This window comes from Saccopteryx leptura, chromosome 8 (assembly GCF_036850995.1).
Source record: "Saccopteryx leptura isolate mSacLep1 chromosome 8, mSacLep1_pri_phased_curated, whole genome shotgun sequence".
Classification (NCBI taxonomy): domain Eukaryota; kingdom Metazoa; phylum Chordata; class Mammalia; order Chiroptera; family Emballonuridae; genus Saccopteryx; species Saccopteryx leptura.
Genome location: NC_089510.1, coordinates 58,980,479 through 59,007,856, shown reverse-complemented (window position 1 = coordinate 59,007,856; position 27,378 = coordinate 58,980,479). Strand labels below are relative to the sequence as shown.

Below are 27,378 nucleotides of genomic sequence, written 5' to 3'. Positions count from 1 at the left end.
CTGGGATGCGGAAGACCCAGGTTCGAGACCCTGAGGTCGCCAGCTTGAGCGCGGGCTCATCTGGCTTAAGCAAAAAGCTCACTAGCTTGGACCCAAGGTCATTGGCTCGAGCAAGGGGTTACTCAGTCTGCTGTTGCCCCCCCAGTCAAGGCACACATGAGAAAGCAATCAATGAACAACTAAGGTGTTGCAACGAAAAACTGATGATTGATGCTTCTCATCTCTCCCCGTTCCTGTCTGTCTGTCCCTATCTATTCCTCTCTTTGACTCTCTGTCTCTGTAAAAAAAAAAAAAAAAAAAAAAAAGAGGGCTCAGCCTCTTGGTATAGTGAACACGCTACTGACCCCTGTCTAGGTCCAGCCTCCTGGGACAGGCTTACAGCTAGCAGCAGGATTTAAGGACTAAGAGATCCTGAAGAAATATGGTTTGAAATGCGGTCTGAAACCCTTTTCCTAGACGTGGCAATGGGATATAGGAACAGCAGAGAGGATCAGCCCTGTCTGAAGAATGGGACCAATGCCACAGGTGACACCTCCCCTGGCAAAGTGGAAGAGTCTTGTAGTCACCTAGACACTCGGAGGGAGTCACCGTCACTCAGATGGTGTCTTCCGAGAGCCTGTGACTCGCTGAGCCTGGTGCTAAGCACTGCTAGGAGTCCCGAGGTGCAGGATCGTCCTGCCCACCTAAGCCTGCATGCATGTGTGTGCATGTGTGCATGTGTGCCATGGGCATGTAAACTGAATCCTGAGGGAACTTCATTTCTCTCAGGTGACACAGAAGCAGCTCTGGCCTGGGAGTCTGGGTGGCTGGCTGTGTGCCAGCTCAGCCACCAGTTCACTTCCTGTCTTGATCACACTCACTTCATCTACAAAATAGTTGACACTATTCTTAACCCTTTGAGTAGCGAGTTTTTTCATGCTCACTAACCCCCGGGAGTGGGGGTTTTTTTTTCAAAAAATGAAATTAGTTCCAGTTACAGTTTTATTAACTTAAAATCATGTTTGTTTGATAACCAATTTATGGAAACAAAAAGAACATACCTTTGCCTTTTTTTAATGTTGCCTTACACATTTTTTAAATAAATCGATCGTACTCTGGATGGTCAGAAGGCACGAGGATGTACATGAACGTTCATACTACTCAAAGGGTTAAGGACCCTCCCATATACAGTGACCTATAGAAATCATTTGTTATTTCATTTTTTGGTGCCCAGCCATGACCTTTTCCCCAGCCCAGATTCTAGCCTCTGTGAGGGGCTGTCTGGGTCAGCCCTGCACGCATGTGACAAGAGGAGAATCCCCAGGTGTGAGAGCCCATAACCAAGACATCCACAGAGAGCACGTGTCCTGTATGTACCATTTATTGTTGATTCTCTACACCAAATTTGTTACAAGCAGTACCCAGCAGAAACCGAGCCCTAGCAAAGATGGACCCTCAACCTGCCCACTAGGCTCATATTCTATAAAACCTTAGGGGCCTAAAAATCTCTAAATGCGTCGCCAAGCTCCTGGGACTATTTGCAGTGATTCTCTAAGTGAGGCAAGCATGCTCTATTTTTGAAGGCCGCGTGAAGGCAATGGGTTGCTGAGAACAACCCATCCTTAAGTGAAGGAGAAAGCTCAGACTGGGAGGAGTGGGGCCTGGAGGACACCACCCACCATCTCTGAACTGGCTTTCTCCCCAAGACCACAACTGCCTCCCCAACAATCTGGATTTGGTTCTGACTGTGGGATCTGTGGGCTGCCCTCTTTGAGAGGTTTGCAGCTAAAAGCTGGGAGACATCCACTGTCTATCGACCAACTCCAGTTATCTAGTTATCTCTCACAGTCTGCTCTCCATAAGCTTCCGGAGTTTAGAAGTAGATTCCTGAAGCTGACATCTGGAAGGTTGTGAAAACTGTCGCCCATGAAGAGTTCTGAGAACTGTTTTGTGCCTTTAAATTCTAAAGAGGGAAACAATATACACACAGCCCAACAATTTCCGTGAGAGGGGCCAATTTTTCTTTAATGGATGAGTAAGTTTAATTTTTTTCCGGTATTTACAAAATTTCAATCCACACAGCACCAAGTGAGGTTTTAGTGGCTAAGACTCGGAGGAACAACAGGAGGGTGACTCTGATTTTCTTTGGTTTAATGATGAAAGCCCAGGACAGGCCATGAGGTCTTGTACAAAGTTTGAACAGAGAAAGAAAACCCACAGCCTACTAAATAATGTTGCGGAAGAATGGCACTTTTAGACCCTCTCACCATGGGATAAGGTAGTACTCGTGAAGAAGGGCGTTGTGAGGCTTCAAAAGAAAATGCCTGTTAAGTGCTTTAAAGGGTAGTTATGCACAGTAAGCACTTTTGAAAAACAGTGGTTCTAACTGGCTTTTATTATCTTTCTTCCAACACTGACCCTCCACTCCAAAAGCAGGCTCCTGGTACTGGCAAGGTGACCTGGAAGCCAGTGAGCAGGGGGTAAATGTGAAGTGAACTCTGTGCCTTACTTCAGCTTTGGGGGGTCAAGGGGCTCACTCCAGCCCTGAGAAGTAAGCAGACACATCACCCTGTTAGAAAAGAGACTACCCAGCTTTCCCGGCAGCTCCCTGACCAGACAGTGTGGCTCAAAGAGGCCAACAGACCTGTCAGGGAAAGTCTTCCAACCCACTCTGATGGGAGAACAGAACAGGCCAGCTCTGAAGGTCAGATGAAGGGTTTACACTCCCAGCTGGGTGCTCCTGGGTGGGGTCATCTGAGGATAGATGATTGAGGCCAGCCTCCGGCCTGAAGACACATGTTGCTATCATAGGCCAGAGAGGAAGGTACCCCAATGTCATGGCCAATGCTGGAAGTGCCCCGGGGTTCGGTCTGGCAGGACACACTGAATGAAGAGGACTCCCTTCTCACCTGTCCGCCACCGCTGGCCCAGTGTGCTTCTGCACAATGAGACATTGTAGCTGACTCCTTAGGAGCCCCTTGAGAATCGCAGTGCCAAACCATGCTTCCTGTCTGAAGCAGAGAAGGCCACGCTTCCCTCTTTGGCCCCAGGTCAATATGGCAGACTACCATCCACGGAACGATGCTCATGCCCCGAGCTCTGAGCTCACTTCCTCCAGGCTGCAGCACGACTTGGTGCATGTCTACCAGATCTACCTTGGGGAGATGATGTCTTTTGCCTCTGACAGGTCCTATTTCTTCCAGATTCCCTGGAACAGAGAGTAAAAAGCTACCAAGAGTACTAGTTCTTATGCACATCCCTTCCTGGACCCTTTTCTGTTGGGGACCCGTCAGAATCATGGTACTGACCACAGGGGGTTTCTTTACTTGTCTTATGGGGCAGAGGAAACGAGTAAAAGCCATTCAGGATTGATGGCAGATTTCCAAATCTTTATAGTGTTGGCTATAGCTCTTTCCTGGGCAGACATGGACACCTGATATTCTCCCTTTAGAATTTTTACTTCTAAACTAGTAGACCAGGTGTCCAGTGAAGTTGCCTTGAGCATAATTTCTTCACCAGTGTGAATGTGTGTGTAACAGGAAGTGTGGCAAGAGCAGGTATTCATATGATTGTAACTCAAGGAGGATAACCTCGGACCAAACAACTCTTCTAACCAGACCACAAGCAAGAGTTGCTCCAGAAAGCCCCCAGGCCCAGGGCGGCCAATCTGCGCATCCCAATGTTTCCTGCTGTACCTAAGAATTCTGAAGTTCAGTTTCTAGCTGACTGTAATGTTGATGGAGAATTTCACCACCACATTAGAGGAATTGCTGGGTTCCATTACATTTGGCTGTTCAATGAAAGGACCTCATCTCTGAGGTATTTCACTTCCCCCAAAGGGAGGGTGAAAATTAAAAACAGATATAGGCATATCATGCCCATAAAAGGTCCAGGCAGAAGGGCCTCCGGTGAAGAGCAGACGGCCTGTTGGCAGGGAAGCGTGTGCGGTTGTGTGAGCCTCTCGAGTCAACACGCTTCTGACCTGGCCACTCTGGGCGCCTCCGGTGAAGAGCAGACGGCCTGTTGGCAGGGAAGCGTGTGCGGTTGTGTGAGCCTCTCGAGTCAACACGCTTCTGACCTGGCCACTCTGGGTGCCTCCGGTGAAGAGCAGACGGCCTGTTGGCAGGGAAGCGTGTGCGGTTGTGTGAGCCTCTCGAGTCAACACGCTTCTGACCTGGCCACTCTGGGTGCCTTAAGGTCTATGGATTTAGTAAAATCTTCTGTCCAGGCCACAGTGTCCCCACATCTTCCTCTCTGTCCCTGGCAGCTGGACCTTTGCAAGGGCTGACTAGGGGTGGGCAATGGAGGGCCCACCCTGGCCCGTGGGGAGCCAATCCCCAGAGAAGACAGCGCCATCTCTGTAAGCCCCATCTTCTCCAGTAAGAGCCCGGGAGAGAGGATATTGGTGATGCCCTGTTTCTTGATCTGGACACTGATTACAGGGTGTGTACGGTTTGTGAAAATCTATCAAACGATACACTTTTAACGCTCCCACTTTTCTGTGTTTTCCTTCAATAAACAGTTAACAGAGGAAACCCCTCGGGGGAAACACAAGGCTGCTTTCTCCATCCAGGACCAATGAGCTGATTTTAGTGTTGTGAGGGGTCAGAAATTCTACATGATTTTATTCCTTAAAAGACTAAACATTTTAAAGCAAAGTTTGCAGCTTGGAAATATCATTCTCTAAGAGGCTGAACTGGTCGCACTGGTGTCTTTCTTCCAATTCCAGATAAAAATCACAAGAGGGGTGCTGGTGACGGCTCTGTCTCCAGGGACTGGGCAGCCCCGCTTTTCCCTTCGTCTTCACAACAGCCTGAGAGCCAGGGTGCTGGGCAGTTCTTAAGAAACCAGCTAAATAGGTGGAGGCCTTCTTTGAAGAAAGAGCTCACCCTACCTTCAGGAACAGAAAATCAAAGGAGAACTTCATTTGAAGTGACAAGGTAGAGCCATGCCACAAACAAGAATAGCAAAAGGAGGAAAATCGACTTACAGAATACGTGGGAGAGAGGCTGTCCCAGTGAACTATTTCCACGAAGTGAGCAGGTGTGTAATGAGTCTACAGATGCCGGCAGGGGCGCGGGCACAGGGAAGGTTGTTCTCAGAGGAGAGCTGGTGGAACTCTGGAGGAGGGGCTTTCTGGAAGGAAGCCAGGGATGGGAATGGGAAACCCTGCAGGGTTAGAGCTCCCTGGTGGTAAGAAGAAGGTCCTACAAGAGCAGGTCAGGAAAAGGTGGGGATGCTTCCTCTCAAGGACGAGAGAGAGGAAGCAGGGGATGGCTCTGTGGACCCAGGGATGAAGGTCAAAAAATGAAATTCCCAGATCGTCTAGTGGTCCCACCATCCCCCAGCCCTGCCTCCTGCCTGCCTCTTTAACACTCGTTGGGTGTCTTCATCTGCATCAAGACCGTGTGGCTCCTCTCCTTGCAGCAGCAGCAGCAGATGCAGGCAGCCAGGGAGCAGGCCAGAGCAATGATGCCGATGACAATGGCGGCAATGGCCAGCCCGCTTTGGGCCCGGGTCATGCCCCATGTGCTGCGGTCGTCGATGGGCTCGATGGTGGTCAGGTCCGTGGAGACGTCCACAGGACTGGTGTACTCAGGGGTGGAGGCGATGGAGGTGGTCTCGGGATAGCTGGGTGTGTCTGGGTAGCTGGGCACCTCCGGGGTCACTGGGACCTGGACACTGGGGACGGCAACATTGACGTTGATGATGATGAGGGACTGGCCGCGGACACTGGCTGGGCTGAAGCACACCGGGAGCGTGTCCGTCCCCAACCTGGCCCTGTTGAGCAGGAGCCAATTGCGGAGCGGAAGGATGCCCGAGTCACACCTCCAGGGGTTGTCATAGAGGCGAAGCTCACATAGGTTCCCTAGGTGATCGAAGATGCCCAACGGCAGATTCTCTAGCTGGTTGTTCTGCAGCTGGACGGTCATGAGGCCATTGGCATTGGTGAAGATATTCCCTGGGAGCTGTCTGAGGCGGTTGTTCTGCAGGGAGATGTTCTGTAGGTTGGTCAACATGCGGAAGACATTACTGTCCAGCTCCTGCAGCGCGTTGGTGTGGAGGGACAGCTCCCGCAGCTCTTCCAGCCCGTTGAAGGCACCAGGGGAGATGTGGCTGATCTGGTTACGGCTGAGGATCAGGACCTGCAACTGGCTGAGGCTGCTGAAGACATTGTCAGGTAGAGAAGCGAGGTGGTTGTCATAAAGCCAAAGCTCTCGAAGGTTGTGCATGGGCCCAAAGATCCCTGGAGAGAGCTCCTTCAGGGAATTCCCAAAGAGCGTGAGACTGTTCAGTTGGGGCAGCTGCAAGAAGATGCCAGGGGGAAGCTGGGAGATGTGGTTGTTGGACAGATAGAGCTTCTGGAGGTTACGGTTGTTGTGGAAGAGGCCAGGGGAAAGCATACCGATCTGGTTCTGCTGTAGGGCCAGCTCCTCCAGGTTGCCCAGCCCGTCAAAAGTGCCCATAGGGATGTCTGAGAGCCTGTTCTCACAGAGCCGGAGGACCTGTAGGTGGCCTAGGCGCTGGAAGAGCCTGGGCGAGAGGTGAGTGAGGCTATTCTTGCACAGATTGAGCTTGTTGAGGACCACCAGGTGGTCAAAAACGCCATCAGGGATGTAGTTCAAGTGGTTGCCATGCAACTGCAGCTCCTTGAGGTTGCTGAACTGGGAGAAGTGTGCTGGCTGGATCTGCACCAGCTGATTGCTGGACAGAAGGAGTGACTCCAGGTTGTCCAGACCCTGGAAGATGCCCACAGGCAGAAGCTGGAGCTTGTTGTTGGCAAGGCTGAGGTAACGCAGCGACCCCAGGTTGCGGAAGGCACCAGGGAAGATTTGAGACAGCTCATTTTTCTCAATCCTCAGGGCGATGAGGGCCGAGATGTTGATGAATGGGGACTCGTTAAGTTCAGTGATGTGTGTGTTGAGGATCTGCAGGCTCATGGCGTTCCAGGGCAGAGGGGTGGGCACTGCCACAATGCGTGTCCCGATGCACTCCACCTGGGAAGCCCTGGAGCAGGTACACTCGCTAGGGCAGCCATAGTAGGCCGATCCTGCACCCCAGACGTGGCAGCCCACCAACAAAAGGAGATAGTGTTTCAGTGGCATGGCCTGTGCAAGGGAGAGAGCACACGAGTCAGGGTCGTCTCACCAACACTGCGCCTGTTTTTAAGCCATCAATCTTTGGTACCAAAACCTAGCTTGCCTTTGAACCCAATACCCAATTTATGCTCCCCATGATCCAGTCAGCAAGCCACTTCGCCTTCCCCATGCCTTCCTACTTTCAATACTTTAGCCCAAGCAATTCCCCCGCTGGGAGTGCTCTTCATCCTCATCCAAATCTCTGCCCTACTTTCAAGTCCTCTCAAATGCAGTCACCTCTAGGAAGCTGTCCCACACCCAACCGAGTCAGCGTTAGCTACCCTCCCATGCAGGCGGTCTTCCCAAACCTCCATTACAGCCACACCATAGCCAGCTCTATGACATTTGTTTCCATCTGTCTCCTCTAGTCAATAAACGTTTCAAGGTAAAGGACGTTCATCTTTCATCTCTATAGGTTCCTTAAGGCAAGAACAGTGTCATCTCCATCTCTGTAACCTTCATAGCTCCTGCACTTGCTATTTGAACATAGTTTCCTCAGGAGGGACAGAGAGGAAATAAGAAAAAATGAATAGGGCTTGAACATGCAGAAAGATGTTGAGGCCATAAACATGGTGGCCTGCCGGGAGGAGCCATGGCGGCCAGCAGAGGCAGGCCACACTGCTGAGCTGGCAGGAAAGACCACAGGGAAGCTCAGATCTTCTTCTCCCTGGGAAACCCCCTGCCCTACCCACCCCACCCCACCCCATCACCACTACCAACAAATTGTCTCTTTGTTCACTTCTGTTAACATGTTTCACATGTGCTTCATCTAGGTTTATTTCAAACAGCCTTCTCAATCGTAGGAAATTATCTGCACCACTTCCTGTCTCACTAGAAGGGGCTGCTGTGACTCAGCTGATACCTGGGGTCTCCCTTCTGAGGACACTGGTCCACAAAGAAATATTGAGTGGCCTTGACTAAGTCCCAGAAAACTTAGGATGCACTTTGAGTTAAGAGGTAGTAGGTCCAGATGCTCCCATGGCCAAGGTGGCAGTCTGGGAATAGAGCCAAACTCACAAAGATTTGGTGTCTGAGGTCAAGGATAATGATGTAAAATATGTCATATATATAATCATTATATATAAAAATATTACACACACACACACACACACAATACACAGCCCTGACTGGTTAACTCAGTTGGTTAGAACATCGTGCCGAACACCAAGGTTGCAGGTTTAATTCCCAGTCAGGGCACATACAGGAAACGCCCAATGAATGAACTACTAAATGGAACAACAAATGAATGCTTCTCTCTCTGTCTTTCTCCCTTCCTCTCTCTGTCTTTCTAAGGACTACTAAGCAGCTATTTGACCTTGAATGAAGTGTAAGGCCTTCTAGTTCAGCTTCATCGTCTGTTAAATGGTAGTCTCTGCCCCCTTGAGGCTGTTGTGAAGAGCGAATGAGAGAATGGAGTCCTGTGCAAGCTGTGTGGTTGTTCCAAGCTCATCCTCAACATGAACTTTATAGACAGAAGGCCTCAACGTGCTTCTAATCTTGATCAAGGGACTAAGGATTTCTGTGTATATGTAGAGCATTTGTACTTTCTATCTGAGATTCAAAGGGATCTCTAAGTTGCAAGGGGTTAAGAATTGCTCATCATTCCCTGGACAGATAGCTCATTTGGTTAGAGTGTAGTGAAGTTCAGAGGTCACCAGTTCAATCCCCAGTCACGGTACATATAGGAACAGACCAATGTTCCTGTCTGTCTGTCTGTCCATCTCTCTCTCTCTCAAATCAATCAATATTTTTTTAAATTTAAAAATGAACTGCTGATCATACATCCCATCATTTTATGGGGAATGTAGGAAGCAGGGAAACTGAAGCTCAGAGCTTAAAACCCAGAGCTCAATGCTCCTGGGTGAGTGAGAACTTTGAATGTTAAGTCAGTGCCTCTTCTTTTAATGAGCAAAAATCCTGAGTCAGAGAAAGGAGTTGCAGATGAAAGCATATGAGGCATAAACTGGCTGGGTGGAGAAGGTATTTCTCTGGTCTCTTTGTTCCCCCGAATCCATAGAGTCCTGAGACTGGCCCATAGCTCAGAGTAATCCAGGCTTCCCAATCTGGCCTCAGCTCAATGTAGCCCTCCTCTGCCCTCCAGCAAGCTTACCCTGAGGACAAAACCCAGGCTCATCTCTCACCTACCTAGACCTGATTTTTCATTTACTTACAGCCCATCCAAGCCCTGATCTGCTAAACTTTTGCATGTAGAACAGCGGAGAAAAGACAAAATAATAACTTGGCCAATGAAGTCCAGTGCAAAGAAATGAGGCCAGATTAAGCAATGGACACATCTAAAAAAATGAAGTTACATAGACAAAGGCAGGTGCAGATTTGAGAACAGAAAATAAACAGCCTAAACAGGGGGCATGGAAAAAATGACTTAACATCCATCCCAGGAGAAAGACTTATTGATGGTAACAAAGAATACAAACTGCCCACAAACAGTTATGTCATTGTAGACTGCATTAATAGAAGTATTAAGTATAGAACAAAGGAGGTTATGGTCTTACTCTACACTTCCATGATCATGCCACATTTGTAGTGCTGTGCTCAGTTCCACCCTGAACTTCAAGAAGAGCAATGACAATGAAGGCCCTCGACAGTGGGGGGACCTGGAAACCAGAATATCCTTGGAGTGACTTACAAAAGTTGAAGCTCTAATCGCTCCTGGTGATATGCTAGGTGGCAGTTATTTATTTATAACGCATACTCCTATATCCGGTATACTTCAAAATGTCACAGCCCAAGTGTCAGAGACTTGGGCGCTAAATTAAATGCACACAACCTGGCAAGCCTAGGGAAGTTTCTGTTGAGTTTCCCCATATGTAAATGAAGGTGTAGATGGGATCCCCTCTGAGGGCCCCTCTCAGACTTTCCTCTGAGTCTGCACTGCCCATCTAGGGAGGAGACATCAGCCAGCCCCAGGAAGGGCCCAGGGCCAAGGCAGGGTGCCTCACGGCTTGGGGGAAGGAGGGAAAAGACAATTCTCTTATGGGAACAGAGCCACTGTTGTTGAAAATGGACCACACTCAGCTTGACAAATATTGCAAGAATTTGCAGCTTTTCCTTTTTCTAAATCCTCATGTACACAGAGCCCACCCCAGCACCACAGACAGCGGTTTCCTGTTTCCCAGCACTTGTTACTGCCATAGCGGGTACTGACTGCTCCAAGGGACGTCCAAAGAGCCCACCTCAAACCCAGCTGCAGAGCCCTCAGGGAAGGGAGCAGCTGCAGAAACAGGGCCGAGAGCCAGCCTGGCCCTGGCACTTTTAGCTCAGGCAGCAGCCCAGCTCCAGAGCCCAGCACACAGCAGCCTAATAGCCCACGCCGCCTGGTGCCGCTTGGCAGCCATGACAAATGCCAGTTAAAGACCCACAAAGCTGCCCTAATTACACCTTCCTCGCCCAGGCGGCAGAGTGCACCCGCACTCACTGCAGCGACTTGGTCCAGCCCCTGTCCTGGGAGGGGGCAGGGCCTGGCGTCTGGCACTGGCTCGGGAATTCGGTGAGCTGAGCCGACAGACGGCTCACCTGGACACTGACGCGGTCGCGCCCCGGGAGCGCTTGGAGCAGGCGCTTCAGCTGTGGGTCTCTTCAGCAAGAACAGCCTGTGATTCATGAACAAACACATAATTAGCCTCGAAGCCCTGGGCTTTGTTGGTTGGTGGGTTGGGACTTCTGGGGTTTAATGCCATCATTCACATTCCCTAAACACGAGGTTCCGGGGAGGAGACAGCTTCTTCTATCAATGCCACAGAGCAAAGCTTTGGGAAAGAGCCTGGGAGATGAATGTGCTACTCTGGTTTTTGTTTGTTTGTTTTTTGTGACAGTGACAGAGAGAAACGGAGAGAGGGACAGACAGACAAAAGGGAGAGAGATGAGAAACATCAATTCTCTATTGTGACACCTTAGTTGTCCATTGATTGCTTTCTCATATGTGCCTTAACAGAGGGGGGGTGGGCTACAGCAAACTGAGTGACCCCTTGCTCAAGCCAGTGACCTCGGGCTCAAGCTGGTGAGCCCATGCTCAAACCAGATGAGCCCGTGCTCAAGTTGGCAACCTCGGGGTTTCGAACCTGAGTCCTCTGCATCCCAGTCCAATGCTCTATCCACTGTGCCACCACCTGGTCAGGCACTACTCTGATTTTGATACGTAGCTCACGTGTGAGGGTAAGCAAATCCTCCAGGCCTCAGTTTACTTTCCTGCAAAGACTTCCAAGGGCTGTGGCAGCTCTGATACCTTCTAAGCAGAGACAGGAGATTTGACCCAAAGCCCCAGCATTCTCTTCATCTTCCCTTCCTTACACTTCACCCCAAGCTGCCCAACCCCCCTCCCCCCCTCCCCGTGTGCCGAGGCTTGAGGAAATTACACCCATCTTCCAGGCCCACCTTGTGCCAGGCAGGGCCATCCCATTGTTAACCGGTGCATCTTCACACGGCCAATAGCTAATTCATGGTCTCCGGGAGCTAAGAGGCCTTAGGGAGCCTCTGGTCCTGCCCCCTCCCAAGGCACCTGGGGAAACTGATGCCCAGAGAACTCCTTCCCTGGTCTGTGCCCTCTCCCCACCAAGGTTTCCCTAACATGGTCTCATCTGCAGTGAGATGTTGCCTCATCCTGCTAACCGAGATGACAAGTTGGAGTTGTTGAGTGCCAACTCAGTCAAGCCAGTGTCAGCCTCGTTCGAGCTGTTTGTACGTCTGAAGGCACTGTCTGACCGGGGGCTCAGTACATCCAGACCTCCCACCTCACTCCACAGGGGTAACTGCCCCCTCCCCCAGACCAGTACATAAAAATCACCTGGCCTGACCGGAGGTGGCACAGTGGATAGAGCATCAACCCAGGGTGGTGAGGTCCCAGTTTCAAAACCCCGAGGTAGCCTGTTTGAGCATGGGCTCATTCGGCTTGAGTGCAAGCTCACCAGCTTGAGCACGGGGTCACCAGCTTATGCGTGGGATCACTGACATGATTCCAAGGTCACTGTCTTGAGCCCAAAGGTCGCTGGCTTGAAGCCCATGGTCTCTGGCTTGAAGCTCAAGGTTGCTGGCTTGAGCAAGGGGTCACTGGCTCAACTTGAGCCTCTCCTTTCCCCAATTGAGGCACGCATGAGAAGTAATCAATGAGCAACTAAAGTGAGGCAACAAGGAGTTGATGCTTTTCATCTCATTCCCTCCTGTCTCTCTCTTGGCTTCACAGCATTGTAGCTATGAGGGTTAACATGTCCTTAGATTCATTCTTGGCACAAAATGAGTACCCAATAAATGTTACTTACAATCACTATTCATTGAGCTGTGGAGTAAAATCGAGGTCTCCGGAGGCCCCACCCACAGATATCATGATCCCTAGATCTGAAGGGCCCAAGACCTTGCACATTTAACAAATTTCCCAAATGGCTGTGATGCAGGTGTCCATAGTCCATGCTCAGAAGCACTACTCAAGGCCTAGAACAGCTGGGACCGTACACTCATGACCTGCGTCATTTACAGCCAAGAACAGAGAGACTGACTAGGGATCAGAAACACCAAAGGTCAGGTTGCAGGCCTGGTTAGCTTCCTGTATCAATAATTCCTACAGTGGCCTTTTCTGCATCTCCATCAGGAACCCAGGGTTTATGCTATGTTAAACCCAACAGTAGAAGCTGATTCCCGAAGCAAAGCTTAGAGCTCAAGGCATTAGAGGTATAAGGGATTTTTGAGACCGTCTGGTGAGACCATATGGCCATTTGGTACATGGGAAAACTAAGGGACCCAGAGGGAAGAGGGGACTTGTCCAAGGTCACACAATCAGTTGAAGATTTCTGACACCCATATCAGGGCTCTACCTAACCATAGAGCTTGGTGAATCTCTGGGCCTTGTCACAAGCCTTCAGGACCTTGTCAACCATGTGTCTGGCAGTGCCTGGAAGGGGACAAGAGGTGATTTTGCTCCCTCCATCCTAAAATGACTGCATGTTCATATACAATCTACCTCCAGCTGCCCAGCATTATGAGCAAAAGGTCCTAACTCCCAGACTATATGGTTTAAGACAGTGGCCCCAACCTTTTTTGGGCCATGGACCGGTTTAATGTCAGAAAATATTTTCACAGACCGGCCTTTAGGGTGGGATGGATAAATGCACAAAATAAAATTATGCGACCAGCGTAAATAAAAAAAAAACAACTGTGGTATTTTTAAATATAATTGTCAAACTTAAGAGACAAGTGTCAAGAGTGAGTCTTAGACAGATGTAACAGAGGGAATCTGGTCATTTTTAAAAAATAAAACATCATTCAGACTTAAATATAAATAAAATGGAAATAATGTAAGTTATTTATTCTTTCTCTGCAGACCGGTACCAAATGGCCCACGGACCGGTACTGGTCCGCAGCCCGGGGGTTAGGGACCACTGGTTTAAGAGATGTCCTTCCTTAGGGCTACTCTAAGGCTTGTGTTTGCTCAGTTTCCTCCCAGTGGCTGACAGTGGAGAGAAGGAACAGAAGGAGTCACTGGAGGAGTTGATCTCACAGGAGTTGATCTCACAGCCCCACTGAGGGTAGCACCCCATTCAGGAACGCTCTACCCCAAACAGAACATCCCAGATCCCCAAGGGAAGACTGGCCACGCCCTTATCCCCCACTTGGGTCAACTGTTGACTCCATCTCTCATAACCCTTCAAAACCAAAATACTGTTCATTTGTTCAGAAAAGGAAATGAGTAAGAAAAAGCAATTCTTTTCTAGCCCCAAGGTTAGAGAGGTAGGGCTTCCAGCAGAGGCTCGAGGAAGGCTGTAATTAGCTCGGCAAAAGCAGCAGGAGATACTAGCAAACGCACCAGCCAGGCAGGGAGAAGCTCCCACTCAGAGCTTGTGTTAAAGAAGTCAGATGTTAGAGCCTCTTCTCGGGGTAATGCCGAGGGGCCCAGATTAGACAGAAATGGATCAGCCCCTCATCAAAGCATCTTGGAAATGGTTTCTAAATCCTGTGTCCCAGAAGCCAAAAGAAGCAGTGAAACCAGAAGCTTCAGCCCATCTTCCGTGGTCAGGGTTTAGGGAAGCAAATTGCCATGTGTAAGCACAGCCCCGGAGAGATCTCTGGCAGATCAGGTTGGGACCTCTCTTCTATCTCTTATTTCTCTACATCTGGCTCTACTATCACCTGTGCCCCACCCCACCTCCTCCATGTACTGTGCAAGCCCAGGTAGTGTCCCCTAGACCTGGGGAGAACCTTCCATGGGTGCCCTGACTTTCTGCCGTCTGCTCAGAACCCTCCCCACTGGCCCAGCCTCTCTCACATGCCAGTCTCATCACTGCACAGCCCGCCCAGCTGACTCAGGACCACAGGCAAATGGGACTGTCTGGCCCCGAATGTATCCCAGATGTTCAACTGATGCAGAGTAAAAGAAATGACAGCCGTTAGAGAATTTCTAAATTATAGAGCCAGTGGCACCAATGCATTATCTGAAAGCTGCCTGAGCTATGGTGATATAATAATCCCAGATCATTTTAAAGGAGAATCCAGAGTGTGGCAGACAGGCATCCAGCACCTTCGGTCTGGGTCATACGTCATCCAAGAGAGAGTTTTAGCATGCCCTGAGGTGACATAGTTGGCCCTGGAGGTAAACTGGCTCTCTCACACTTAGGCACAGGTGGGCACTGGAAAGTTCTGGTTTTCCTCTCTCTGCTCCTGCCTCTGCGTTTGAGCAGAGGTATTGGTAAAGGTACAACAGTCGGAATTTTAAGTGCATACCATCTCATCACAAACCCATCTCCAGCCCTGACTCTTCCTGCTCAAAGCCAGCAGGCTCCACCGCGCCGGGACACTGGCTGGCAAGAGGGGAACGCTGCCAGAAGGGTGTCGCCTAAGCACGCTCAGGCTGAGAGCCCGGAGCAGCTGCGAGCCCACAGCCGAATTCCAAGCGGGACAACCGGGTACCAGCACATCCACTTGAGCCGCTTTTACAGCAACTCTCAGTGTGAAAAGGGGACAGATCCGCGTCCGGGAAAGCCCATGAAGCAAGGTCTCGTCTGAGTGCTTACCACTGGTGGCCACCCCGGTAAGTGGGTAAGTGCCAGGGAGGGGGACATGGGTTCAAATAACCTGAATCTTGAGAAGAGAAACTTCCCCTGGGAGCTGTATCAGAAAGAGGTGACTCACTGGATAACTGGTGTGATCATTGCGCCAACTTCCAACGTGTCTTGTGTCTTAAAATGTCCTTTCAGAACCCCAGATTGACATAATGGACAGTGAGGGCAAGTGTCTGCTGGTCACAGATCCGCAGAAGGGGCTGGTGGCCCCGGGCGCACGGGGCAGTGGGCGGACAGGCTAAGCGCCCCTCCAGCGCAGGTTCTATGTGGCTGCGTTTGCGTTGAGGGCATCCCCTGGCACGACGCCAGTCTCACCCTTTCTGGAGTGTCCCCCAGGGGAGCAGAAGATGGGGGTGGGGCATGCTAGCTGGGTCTTTCCAAGTGGGTAGGACGAGCGGGGAGTGGTGGGGCCGGACTGCCTACTTACCAGCCGCGGGGCGCCCGCCTGCCCACCGTCGACCAGAGGGGGAGCCGGAGAGAAGGACCTAGGACGGCTCACGGCTGCAGCATGAGTGCGGCTTCGCCGCTCGCACCCAGTATTTAAACGGTCCCCAGCGTGAGTCACTGCAGGGGGCAGTGTCGGCGCGGTGGCGGGGAGGGGCAGCCGCGCCAGTGCAGCGCCCCGACGTGCAGGGACAGCCGGCACCACCGGGGAGCCACGACCTCCGTGCTCAAGGGAAGGGCTTTTCTTCTGCCACATGCTCTTTTAAAACACAGTTTCGTCTTTTCCTCCAGGGTTTCTTTTGGACTCACTCATTGCATTGGCCATTGTGACTCTAGAGAAAGTATTCGTTCTTGATTTTTTTATTTTAAAATTTTTAATACTTATTTTATTGATTTTAGAGAGATAGAAAGAAGGAGGGAGGGATGGGGAGAGAGAGAGAGAGAGAGAGAGAGAGAGAGAGAGAGAGAGAGAGAGAGAGGAACATTGATCTGTTTCTGTATGTGCCCTGAGGACTGAACCCGCAACTTCTGCACTTTGAGAGGATGCTCTAACCAACCCATCTATCCGGCCAGGACTCATTCTTTTCTTTTAAACTATATTGAGAATAACTTCTAATTTACATAAAATTTGCAAGAATAATACAAGGAACACTTTTATTCACTTAAAACAATCCATTTATTGTTAACATTTTGGGAAAAAAAATCATTTCATTCCAAAGAAAACGTTGGACCTGTGGTGTCCCTCATAAAAACGATTTCAATTTCCTTCTGACAAAACCCAGCATCCCCCCGTACACACATCAGTCACGGGGCATATTTGAAATGAGGGGTTCCCTTCACCTCTGCATGGGAGCACACACCCTGCCAACCCCGTAAAGAACCAGAAACCACTTCTCTTTGTGGTGCCCCCTGGAGGGCTGGGGAGGAGAAGAACAAGTCATAGTTACTGGGCAGGCGGCTGCCATGCCGCTGCTTCTCCTCCAGGAAGGAGCCTCAGCTAGGTCTGAGCTGCATTTGACTAAGCCATCCTCCCTCCTATGGCGCAGTTTACCCTCCCAGCCAACTGGAGAGAGTGATATTTACACATAGTGCCTCACGGAATACCAGGAGCCCTAATTAATGTTTGCAGCATGCTTTGAGATCCGTGATGAAAGGAAGACATAAATGTGCATAGTGTTATTACTGAAACAATCACTGGGGTGGCTTGCCATGGTCAAGCCCTACCGCCTGAATCATGCCACATTCCTCCTCATCATGGCACCATAATTCAGAGCCAGAAACAAAAAGTGCCTGTCCATGAGCACAAGTGACACATGCCCACGAGGGACAGGCTGCTTGGACTAGGTCTCCCGCAGCTCCCAGCCCATACACTTCCACCCAGTCTCCCTTCCAAATGGTGCTCCATGTGGAGAACTCCTCCCCTCTTACTGCCCGCCACATCCCAACACTGGTGTCTTCAACTGCATTTTTATAGAGCCTGCAAGAATAAGGAATGTCTCTTTTCTTTCTTTCCCTTCTTCTGAATCCTAACATTCAGCCACCCTGTACTAGGACTGTGCTGGGAGCTGTGTACAATATGGGGATGAATGAGTCAGGTGTATTTCTGGACCGTAAAGAGCTGACAGTCAGTGTGGGGGGAGGACGAGTTGACACTGATGAAGCATCTACTGTGAACCAGAGGGCCCACAGGTCCCAGACTACGTTTATACAGCATTTCGTCTCTACCAAGTTTCTCAACCTTGCCACTATTGACATTTGAGGCCAGAGAGGTTTTTGTTGTGAGGAGCTATCTCGTGAATTGTAAGATCCTTAGAGCATCCTTGGTTTCTATCCACCAGACACCAGTAGCATCTTTTCCAAGTTGTGACGATAATCAAAAATGTCTCTACATATTGTCAAATGTCCTCTGGGGAATACACACACACGCACACACACTCACCAAATTAAGATCACTGGTCTACCAAATAATCCTGTGAGTGGGAGTAATTATTCCCATTTTACAGATAAGAAAACCAAGGCCCAGGGCAGTTAACTAATTCCCCCAAGGTCACACACTGAGTGACAATATCTGGATTCAATCCCAAGCCTGTGCATTGATTGTATGCTATTTCCAGCACTGTTGTTGAGTTGTGTGCTTCGATGCACATAACTACTTTGGAAACAAGTGAGGCTGTGCAGATTAAGGATTGTGACAGGACACAGGAGAGAAGTTACTGGTAGAATCTTCCTCAGGGTCAAGTTGATAAATGTGGGTGCATTTGAAGGGACGGGGCTTGAGTTTCATGTAGAAGGTGGTCTCAAGAGGTGAGTGGGACCTGGAAATGTGGGGGGAGTGAGTTAAGGAAAATCAAATCAGAGCAAGAATAGAAGGCTCTGGACCAAAGACTGAGTTTGGCTGGAGCCCAAGTGTGTGGCAGGCTTCGCTGGGGAGGGCTGGGATACCTCCCTAAGGAGTGCTGTGTCCCTCTGCAGGCAGTAGGGAGCCAGTGAAGGTTTTAGAGGAGGAGAGAGACACAGTCAGAGCCACATGAAAGTGAACTATGGCAGGGCTTCCAGGCTTTATGGAGGACCTTTGGGTATCCACAGGGCATACAGTCTTCAAAGCACTTTTATCATCCTTTCTGGTCCTCACAATCGGATGTGGGTTTTAACACAGTAACTAGGTCATGCAAGAGGGACCACTTTCCCAGAATGAGGGTGGCGGTGGGGCCCCAGCTACCGGGCCTCTGGGATTTAGCCCACTGAGATGCCCTCTTTTATAAGGAAGGACTTCTCTCCTACAGAGAAAACAACATGGCCCCAGTGAGCTGTTGTTGGTGAAAGTAAAAACCTGATTCACTACCCTCAGGCCCTAAACCCCAAGGCTCACTTTCCAGCCTCCCTGCTGTGGAGAACCAGAAGGGCCAGGAGCCTCGAGCCTCAGCCTCGTGCTGCGAGAACTCTGACCCCTCCCACCCACACGTTTCTTTAGTTCAGTTAGTGAGCACAGAATCCAGGGAGCTGGGGTCATGTGATCTAGCCCCCCCCCACCGGGAAAGATGGAGTGAAGATGTTGCTAGACCCACTTTAGAGATGGGGTGGGCAGTATCACAGAATGAGGTCCCCCTGGTAGACTAGCAGAATAAAGAAGATGGAGAACACCGGAGTTGGTAAGGATAAGGGTGGTCTCTACTGATGGGAATATAAATTGCTAGAGCAGTAGCTATCAAAATTCAAAATGTGAAACCCATTCACTGGGGTAGCTGCCAATAGGCAGACATGACCACGTGTGTGTTATACAAAGCCGTGCACTCACAGATGCTCAGCACAGCATGGCTCGTAATAACAGGACATTGTAAGTAATGCATATGTCCGTCCATAAGACAGTGATTCCATGCGCTGTGAAAACCCATGCCCAGTAGCCAATTTGAAAAGATAGAATACATCTTTATTTGCTGAGGAATAAAATATATCTAATGTATTAAGCAGATTAATATACAGGGCAGGGCAAAAGTATGTTTATAGTTGTGAGCACATAGAACAGTTTTTGGGCTTATTATTTATTAATTATTATTTTCTATACAACAGCTGTGAACCTCCTTTTGTCCCACCTTATTTATATAATACAATTGCACTTATTGGTTTCATGGGGGGAAACCATAAATGTATAACTCCTTAGTTGTATTTCAACATATGGGAAACATAGTGAGAAAAACAGTCCCACTCTTTATCGATCATAATCACACAAAAAGTCAGAAGACAGTACAAGACATCAAATGGCCCTTTGTCGCCCATGGATCAGCTGCAGATGGGCATCTGGGGGTCTTCTGTCCACCTGGGGCCCACTCCTCTGCTTCCTAGGTCACCTGCTCTACTCTCGCCTGCTGCTCCCCTCGCAGTGGCCTGGCCACTCTGGACGCAGAGGGGGCCATGGGGCCCCCAAGGTCCCCTACTCTCGCCTGCTGCTCCCCTCGCAGTGGCCTGGCCACTCTGGACGCAGAGGGGGCCATGGGGCCCCCAAGGTCCCCTACTCTCGCCTGCTGCTCCCCTCGCAGTGGCCTGGCCACTCTGGACGCAGAGGGGGCCATGGGGCCCCCAAGGTCCCCTACTCTCGCCTGCTGCTCCCCTCGCGGTGGCCTGGCCACTCTGGACGCAGAGGGGGCCATGGGGCCCCCAAGGTCCCCTACTCTCGCCTGCTGCTCCCCTCGCAGTGGCCTGGCCACTCCGGATGCAGAGGGGGCCCTGGGGCCCCCAAGGTCCCCTACTCTCGCCTGCTGCTCCCCTCGCAGTGGCCTGGCCATTCCAGATGCAGAGGGGGCCCTGGGGCCCCCAAGGTCCCCTACTCTCGCCTGCTGCTCCCCTCGCAGTGGCCTGGCCACTCTGGATGCAGAGGGGGCCCTGGGGCCCCCAAGGTCCCCGTGGGCAGCTGTGGTTCCATCTCCTTCTCGTGGCCCTGGCTGTTCTCTGAGAGAGGAGTTTTAGGTTTTCAGAGCAGAGACCAACAGGCATCCCTCGTGTTCATGTGGACATGCTCTCACAGCAGGACTAAAAGAGTACACCACAGGATCTCTGGCAAAAACCCGCCCCAACACAGATGGGGAGGAACAAAAAAGAACCGTGCAGGTGGGAGAAAGTTCCACCCATCTACATGTCAGTATGATGTGCATGTATGTGTACGTATGGACACATAACAAATGTACTCGTATACTTATACACACATGTATGTATATATACATAAATATATATGCATGCATAGGCACACATATATGCATGCATACACGTATATACACACATAGACCTTCATCTACATCTGTATAGCAATATTTAGAAAAGAATATGGAAGGGTACACTCAAAACTGCTTCAACAGTAGGGGGAGGGGACAGTGATAGATGAGAATTTTTTATAACTATGAGTTGTTTCATGTTTCATTTAAATAAAAATATTTTTATAACTATGTGTTGTTTATGTTCCATTTAAATAAAAATTAGATGCATTCCTGAATTGCATCCAATTGACAATCAGAAGAACCATTTTAAAAGACAAACACCAAAGTTCTATTTTTTTAAATGTTTCTTTTTACGACATTGAAACTGCCTCCCTGGAACCTCCCCACGTGGTTCTCTTCCACGCTTCAGGCCCCACAGTGCCTGGCTCACCCCTGGGCCGGGCCCTCGGACATCCACAAACAGGCTCACCCAATTTCACAGCCTCCTCCCTTCCTGCACTGTGGGCACACCACACACAGTCCCTCCCCTCAGCAATGCTGGTTGCTCACTATAGAGGCCTAGCCTCCACTCAGCAAACTGAGAGTTTATTAAGTGGCAGGTCCTGGGCTAGGTATCACACAGAAGTGAATTCATTGTGTGTGTGTGTGTGGAGGGGGGAGGGTCAGACCATGAACAGTCATAGTCAAGTGTAAGTCACACGTGGGATGGGACCACAAGGGAGCCACCGAGCCTGCCTGGGCTGTGGAAAGGCTTCTCCCAGCCAGGATGTAGCCCTTGGCCTACGCCTGGTAAAATGAGCAAGTGTTGGGCAATCTGAGAAGAACAAATAACATTTGCAAAGGCTCAAAAACATGAAAGACCATGGTACATTCAGAATGTGGCATTCAGCATGTGAGATGGATAGTTCCGGAAGCATTATAGAGGATGGGTTCAGGGGAGAGAGGGCCGACGGGGACTGATGGGGACAGAAAGACCTAATAAAAAATTCTAGTGACAGCTCAGATGGGGGATAAGAAAGCCTGAGCTAAGACAGGGCAGTGAGAACAGAGAGAGGGCTGAACCAAGAGATAACATAAGGACTGAAATTGGTAAAACATGATGGCAGATTGGTTATGGTAGTAAGTGGGGTAACACAGTGGAACTGCCATCATATGGGTTTAGGTCACCCTAACAAAGTGAGCCAAAACTAGCAAGAGCTTAAACAGGGTGGATATTGTTTCTACCTAGGGCTGGGATGTGGTTTGACTGTTTCAGGGACCAACACCCCAACTCTCTACTCACTCTGGCATCCTAAGCCCATGATTGGCATCTCATGAACAAAATGGCTGCTTCAGCTTCTGCCTTCACAGTCTCGTTCCCGCCAAAGGTAAAGCAGGAAACAGGAAGTGAAGGGCTCGGTTCTTCCACTTAAAACTACCCCACCACTTCTGCCCACATTCCATTGGCCGGAACGCAGTCATATGGCTGCCCCTACCTGCAAAAGAAATGTAGTCTCGAGCTGAGCTCCAAGCACAAATTTAAAATTCTCATAACTAGAGGAGTAGGGCGAGCAGCCATTAGGGGCTATTAGGAATCCATGCCGCAGGTGCTGGAAGAGAACATCTCAGGCAGGGAAGTGGCCAGTTTTTTAATGTAGGTGATGGAGGGGGTGGGGATACCATTAAGAGGGCAAGAGACCTGGGGGACGGGGAGGTGGCAGACTCGTTTTGAACAGGCTGCATTCAAACCCTGTCAAACCACCATGTGGACTTCTGAGTCTGAAATCAAATCTGAGCTCAGGGAAAGGTTCTGGGTGGGGAGAGGGGATCTAAGAAGCCACAGATACGAGAAGATCGTCCAGAAATGGAGCTTAATCTGGAGTCGACAAACCCCAGCTGTTAAAGAAGGCTTTCTACCCGGAGAGGACTGAGATGCAGAGCAGCCTATGAACTTCCCGGAACCGTGTGTCAGAGCATGTGGAAGCGTGCTGTGCTGGGGCCCTTTTCTGGGAAGCCACCCCAAGACTGCCTACAGCCTCTCAAGGGGTCTGGGCGTAGAGTGAGGTAAGAAGAGGGTTCAAATGGCAGCCTGGGCCCCCCAAGAATACCCAGGCAGGCAGAGGAAGAGGAGCCGACTGAAGGGACCAAGAAAGAGCAGTGAGGGGGTATAGGAGCAGCAGGACGGGGTGTTTGTAGAGTTGGGAGGGCAGACATTTAAGAAGAATGTGGTGGCCTGTGGTTGAGGCCCAGCTGGGGGTGGGCGGTGGGGAGTGGGGTGGAGATGGGGAGTAGGAGGAGCAGGTGCAGGAGGAGTCCTGGAGCGGACGTGGGGCTTTTAGGATGGCAGAGGATTAAATATGCCTATGAGTTGAGTGGAAATGTCCAGCAGAGATGGGGGCACTGAAATGGGGAGAGATGGAGGAAATGATATTTTCTTCTTGAAGCAGGCTCCTGACACCTGCCTCAGCACTAGGGTGTGGTCCCAGCAGCTGGAGCAGAACTGCTCTCAGTCACATTTGGGGTGGTTTCCAAATCCCAGCTCTGCCTGGCACTGGCTGGGACTTCAGAAAATTAATCCACCTTTCAGAGCCTCCTGTCTCAGTGTGTGAATTCGGATAATACCCTGCGTCATGTGAATGATGACAGGCTGAGAAGAAGACCTTATGTAACATGCCCATCACAGCAGGTGCTCAGGGAGTGGGAGCACCCTCCCCCCTCCCCACCCTCCCCTTCTTACAGGATGGTTTCTTGCAGGAAAAGGGTAGTCTTTGAGGAAATGAGTTTATAATCTTTCAATTTGCCCCCAAGGGGCAGACTTTGGTCCATTTACAGTATTGCATACCAACTTCATATGGGAAGAATAAAGCCAGAAACACTAAAAGATATATAAGGCAATAATAATGGGACAACCAAGCAGACAGTCACCTTCTAAAAATCCCCAGTGACAGCTCCCAGACTCACGTCCACTCACACCTGGTTATTAGTGGTGTTTCTGCGAAGACGAGTGTCATGAGCTTGCTCTTCGTCCCCAGCGTTCTGTCCCTGATGATGATGTGTTTCGAGTCATGACTGTTCCAAGGAGGCTGTTTGGTCGGAGGTTGTCAAGCCTGGGAGCAGTGGGTGGAGGAGAGGATTTCACACGTGAAAGAGCAATCCTCAAACAAACAACCTAATTAACACACAGGCAAAAGACTCGAGTAGACATTTCTCCAAAGAAGATATATAAATGGCCAATAAGCCCATGAAAAGATGCCTAACATCATTAGTCATCAGAGAAATGCAAACCAAAACCACCATGAGATTCCACTTTATACCCACTAGGATAGCTACTATCCAAAAAGTAGAAAATAGCAAGATTAGAAAGGATGTGAGAAAGTTGAAGCCCCTTGTGCCTTGATGGTGGGAGTGTCAAATGGCACAGCTGCTGTGAGAAACAGCCTCGTGGTCCTCAAATAAGTTAATCAATAAATAAGTAAATAAGCATAGATTTGATATATAATCCAGCAATTCTATTTCTGGGTATATACCCAAAAGAATTGGAAACAGGGCCTCAAAGAGAAATTTGTACACCCATGTTCACAACAGCATTATTCACAGTAGCCAAAAGCAACCCAAGTTTTTACTGACAGATGAATGGATAAACAAAATGTGGTATGTACATACAATGGAATATTATACAGCCTTTAAAAGGAAGGAAGTTCTACCAGATAGAAGGTGACGAAAGACAATATGACTTTGGGTGATGGGTATGCAACATAATCAAATGTCAAAATAATCTGGAGATGTTTTCTCTGAACATATGTACCCTGATTTATCAATGTCACCACATTAAAATTAATAAATTAAAAATTTTTAAAAAGGAAGGAAGTTCTGGCCCTGGCCGGTTGGCTCAGCGGTAGAGCGTCGGCCTGGAGTGCAGGGGACCCGGGTTCGATTCCCGGCCAGGGCACATAGGAGAAGCGCCCATTTGCTTCTCCACCCCCCCCCCCCTTCCTCTCTGTCTCTCTCTTCCCCTCCTTCATGGCTCTGGTCTCGACAGAGCGTTGCCCCCTGGTGGGCAGAACGTTGCCCCTGGTGGGCGTGCCGGGTGGATCCCGGTCGGGCGCATGCGGGAGTCTGTCTGACTGTCTCTCCCCGTTTCCAGCTTCAGAAAAATTAAAAAAAAAAAAGGAAGGAAGTTCTGACACATGCTATAACATAGATGAAACTTAAAGACAATATGATAAATTTAATAATTCAATCACAAAAAGGACAAATACTGTTTGACTCCACTTACGTGAGGTACCTAAATTATTCAAATTGATAGAGACAGAAAGTAGAATGGTGGTTGGTGGGGGGTGTAAGGAGGAGGAATGGAAGTTATGTTTAATGCTTGGGAGAAGGATCAGGACAGCTGCGCAACAATATAAATATACCTAGTGGCATCGAGCAGTACATTTAAAAAATTAAAATGGTAAATTTTATGTTATGTATATTTTACCACACATAAAAAAGTAATCCTTGCATCAAGTTATACTGGAGAATTGCAGACCATTAGTTAGCTGGTGAAATGTTTTTCTATGAAATTAGAAATTAGGCTTTTCTGAAAAAATTATCAAAAATACAGAACACAGAACCCCCATCTGAGTGAGCTGGTCCCTGGTCACCTGGATGTGGACAGGTCGCCGCGCCCACCCCTCTGCTCCGGGCTCAGCTCACCTGGATGTGGACAGGTCGCCGCGCCCACCCCTCTGCTCCGGGCTCAGCTCAGCCCGTTGGGTCAGCAGGCGTATCTGAGCTGGTAACGAGGGCTGGCCTGTCTGAGAGATGGAAGCACAAGCCATTTCTTCCTTCTCTATAATTTTGTCTTTTATACATTTCCACATTTTTTGTAATGGACTTGATGATTTTATAATAAATAAAACATTCTTTAAATTTTCTTAAAGACCTCATCTTCCTTTGGCTCCCGTGACCAAGAGCTCAGTGTTTTTCACGAAAGACCTCCCTGCCCAGGATTAGCCCCGCAGTGGAATCTCCTTTCTCAGGGAAGTCATGCTGGAAGGGTCAGATGGCTGGGCTAGGTCTTCAGTCTACATGAGCAAATGTCCCAGCAAACTCCGTGGCCCTCAGCCTGGCTCCAGCAGGCGTTCAGCTAGGGCCTGCAGAAACAAGCTGGGATGGTCTTCACCCCCCACCTTCAGGGATCAGGGGACTGAGATATTGTTTAATGAAGTTAAAAAACACCCCAAACTAAAACTAGACCTGACCTCATGCACGCAGTGCGTCCTAAAGGGACAGGCTTGTCCAGCCAGGAGAGATCACAGAAAGCATCGTGGGACAGAGGCAGGGCTCTGGAGGATGAATGGGATTCTGAAAGGTTTTAAAGGGGTGGGCAGGTGCTCCAGACCAGGGCTATGGGACGAACAAAGCTTAGTGGCAAAAAGATGCTGTGTTTGGAAGAGTGAGATTTTATAGGAAAATGGATTATGAAGCCCCATCTGCCAGGCTTAGGCACTTGGACTGTTTTCCATAAGGGACTGGGAACCAAGAACAGTGGTGGTTATTATTTTTTTCATTTATTTTACCAAGGGACATGTACACCAGGATCTAATGACCTCAGAGACTTCCTTCTCCTCCAACCAGGTTTGAGGACAGTCTGAGACTAATTCAAGTAAGCTTGCCAAATATCTATTTAAACATCATTTGTCAAAGAGCCCATCCACCTCTTGTCCTCAAAGAGACTAAATGAGTTTGAAAATAGACAGTTAATAACTGGGGGGTGGGAAAGGGGACAGGGCTAGTTTCAGGAAGGGGAAGGGAAAAGTTCTCTCTGGCCCAAAGCAATTTATTTGAGTTACATTTCATTGTACATTTTAATATGAGACTTCCAAATTTTATGCCACAATAAGACAGCAACCTTTGAAATGATTAAACTAGCAACTTCGTAGTCCTTACAGCCAGAGCGGCTTCCACGGCGTCACCACACTTAATTAAAGGTCAGAAATAGGTGCTATGAGAGTTGCTGCGTTTTTCTTAACTACTACATAAATGAACAGGTCTGCTTCGGATGCCCTATGACCGAAGGTCACAGACTTCTACACAGGGGCACACGGACTCAGCCCAGGAGGCCCCACTCTCCCCTTGCTCCCCACTCTGAGAAACCCGTCTTGCACATCACTCCTTCTACAAACTCCTCTCAGTGTACAACCCCAAAAGGAACAGTTAAATGCTGTTACCCAGATAAACAGGTTCAAGAACACATGGACGGCTAGGTGCCCAGAAAATGGACTTTAGCCAGTCACTTCCTCCTTAGGTTATCAGTTTTTTCATCCATAGAGTGGGAACATTACATGAGATAACCATTTATGACAGCCTATTGTTCTATGAAAAAAAAAATCATAACTTTTCACCTTATCTCATCTGATAAAGAAGAAAGGCAGGAATGGAGGAATGGAGGGAGGGGAGGAGGCAGGAAAAACTTGTTCACAACTCATATTTGCATCCACCTTGACTAATTTTAGATTCTCTTGACATCTTGCACTGCCTGTGATACACATCAGTGCCCAGACCACGTAGCTGTTTAATAAGTGCTAAGAGGGCCTCTTTCTGGCCCTCTCCCACTGCACAGGGCATAGAGTGAACCAAGATGGCGGCCGTGTGTATCAGGAATGGGAGAAGGCAAAAGAGATTCTTGAGCATGCAGAAGCTTCTCTTGGGAAGCTGAGGGGACTGTGGACAAGAATTTTGAATGAGACTGTAGTCCTGCGGAAGAACACACAACACAACGCAATTACAGATGACGGATTGTAGAATCATGCACCTGAAGCCTATATAATTTTATTTACCAATGTCTCCCCAATAATTTCAATAAAAATATTTTTTTAAAAAACAACTGAACTACAGAACAACCATCACTCAGAACTGCCTAAAATGTAGCTTAATGGAAGTCTACAACTAGGGATTTAAAGAAGAAGCCACATTGAGACTGGTAGGCGGGCTGGAGACGTGGAATGGGCTGGTCCCACACCCACGTGTGGTGGATAAAACTCAGGGGGGATATCTTGGCTGCAGAGGTTCCCCTGAGGAGTG

The 27,378-nt window shown here is 49.3% G+C and overlaps 1 protein-coding gene across 4 annotated transcripts; it reads right to left on the bottom strand.

Moving 5' to 3' along the window:
* Nucleotides 1-1,295: 1,295 nt before the first annotated feature.
* On the bottom strand, nt 1,296-23,257 carry LRRC15 (leucine rich repeat containing 15). Of its 4 annotated transcripts, XM_066347301.1 has the most exons (3): nt 15,609-15,695; nt 10,555-10,729; nt 1,296-7,088 (listed from the first exon to the last, which is right to left on the bottom strand). In XM_066347301.1, exon 3 carries the CDS (start codon nt 7,083-7,085, stop codon nt 5,349-5,351), a length of 1,737 nt encoding a protein of 578 aa, XP_066203398.1. In that variant the 5' UTR covers nt 7,086-7,088; nt 10,555-10,729; nt 15,609-15,695; the 3' UTR covers nt 1,296-5,348. The 4 variants fall into 4 exon arrangements, with proteins under 4 accessions (XP_066203398.1, XP_066203401.1, XP_066203399.1 ...); XM_066347304.1 differs by lacking the exons at nt 10,555-10,729; nt 15,609-15,695 and adding an exon at nt 23,236-23,257; XM_066347302.1 differs by lacking the exon at nt 10,555-10,729 and having other exon boundaries at nt 15,609-15,676.
* Nucleotides 23,258-27,378: the final 4,121 nt, after the last annotated feature.

Coding starts and splice junctions, on each gene's coding strand:
- LRRC15 (XM_066347304.1), bottom strand. CDS start 7,085: ATGCCACTGAAACACTATCTCCTTTTGTTGGTGGGCTGCCACGTCTGG.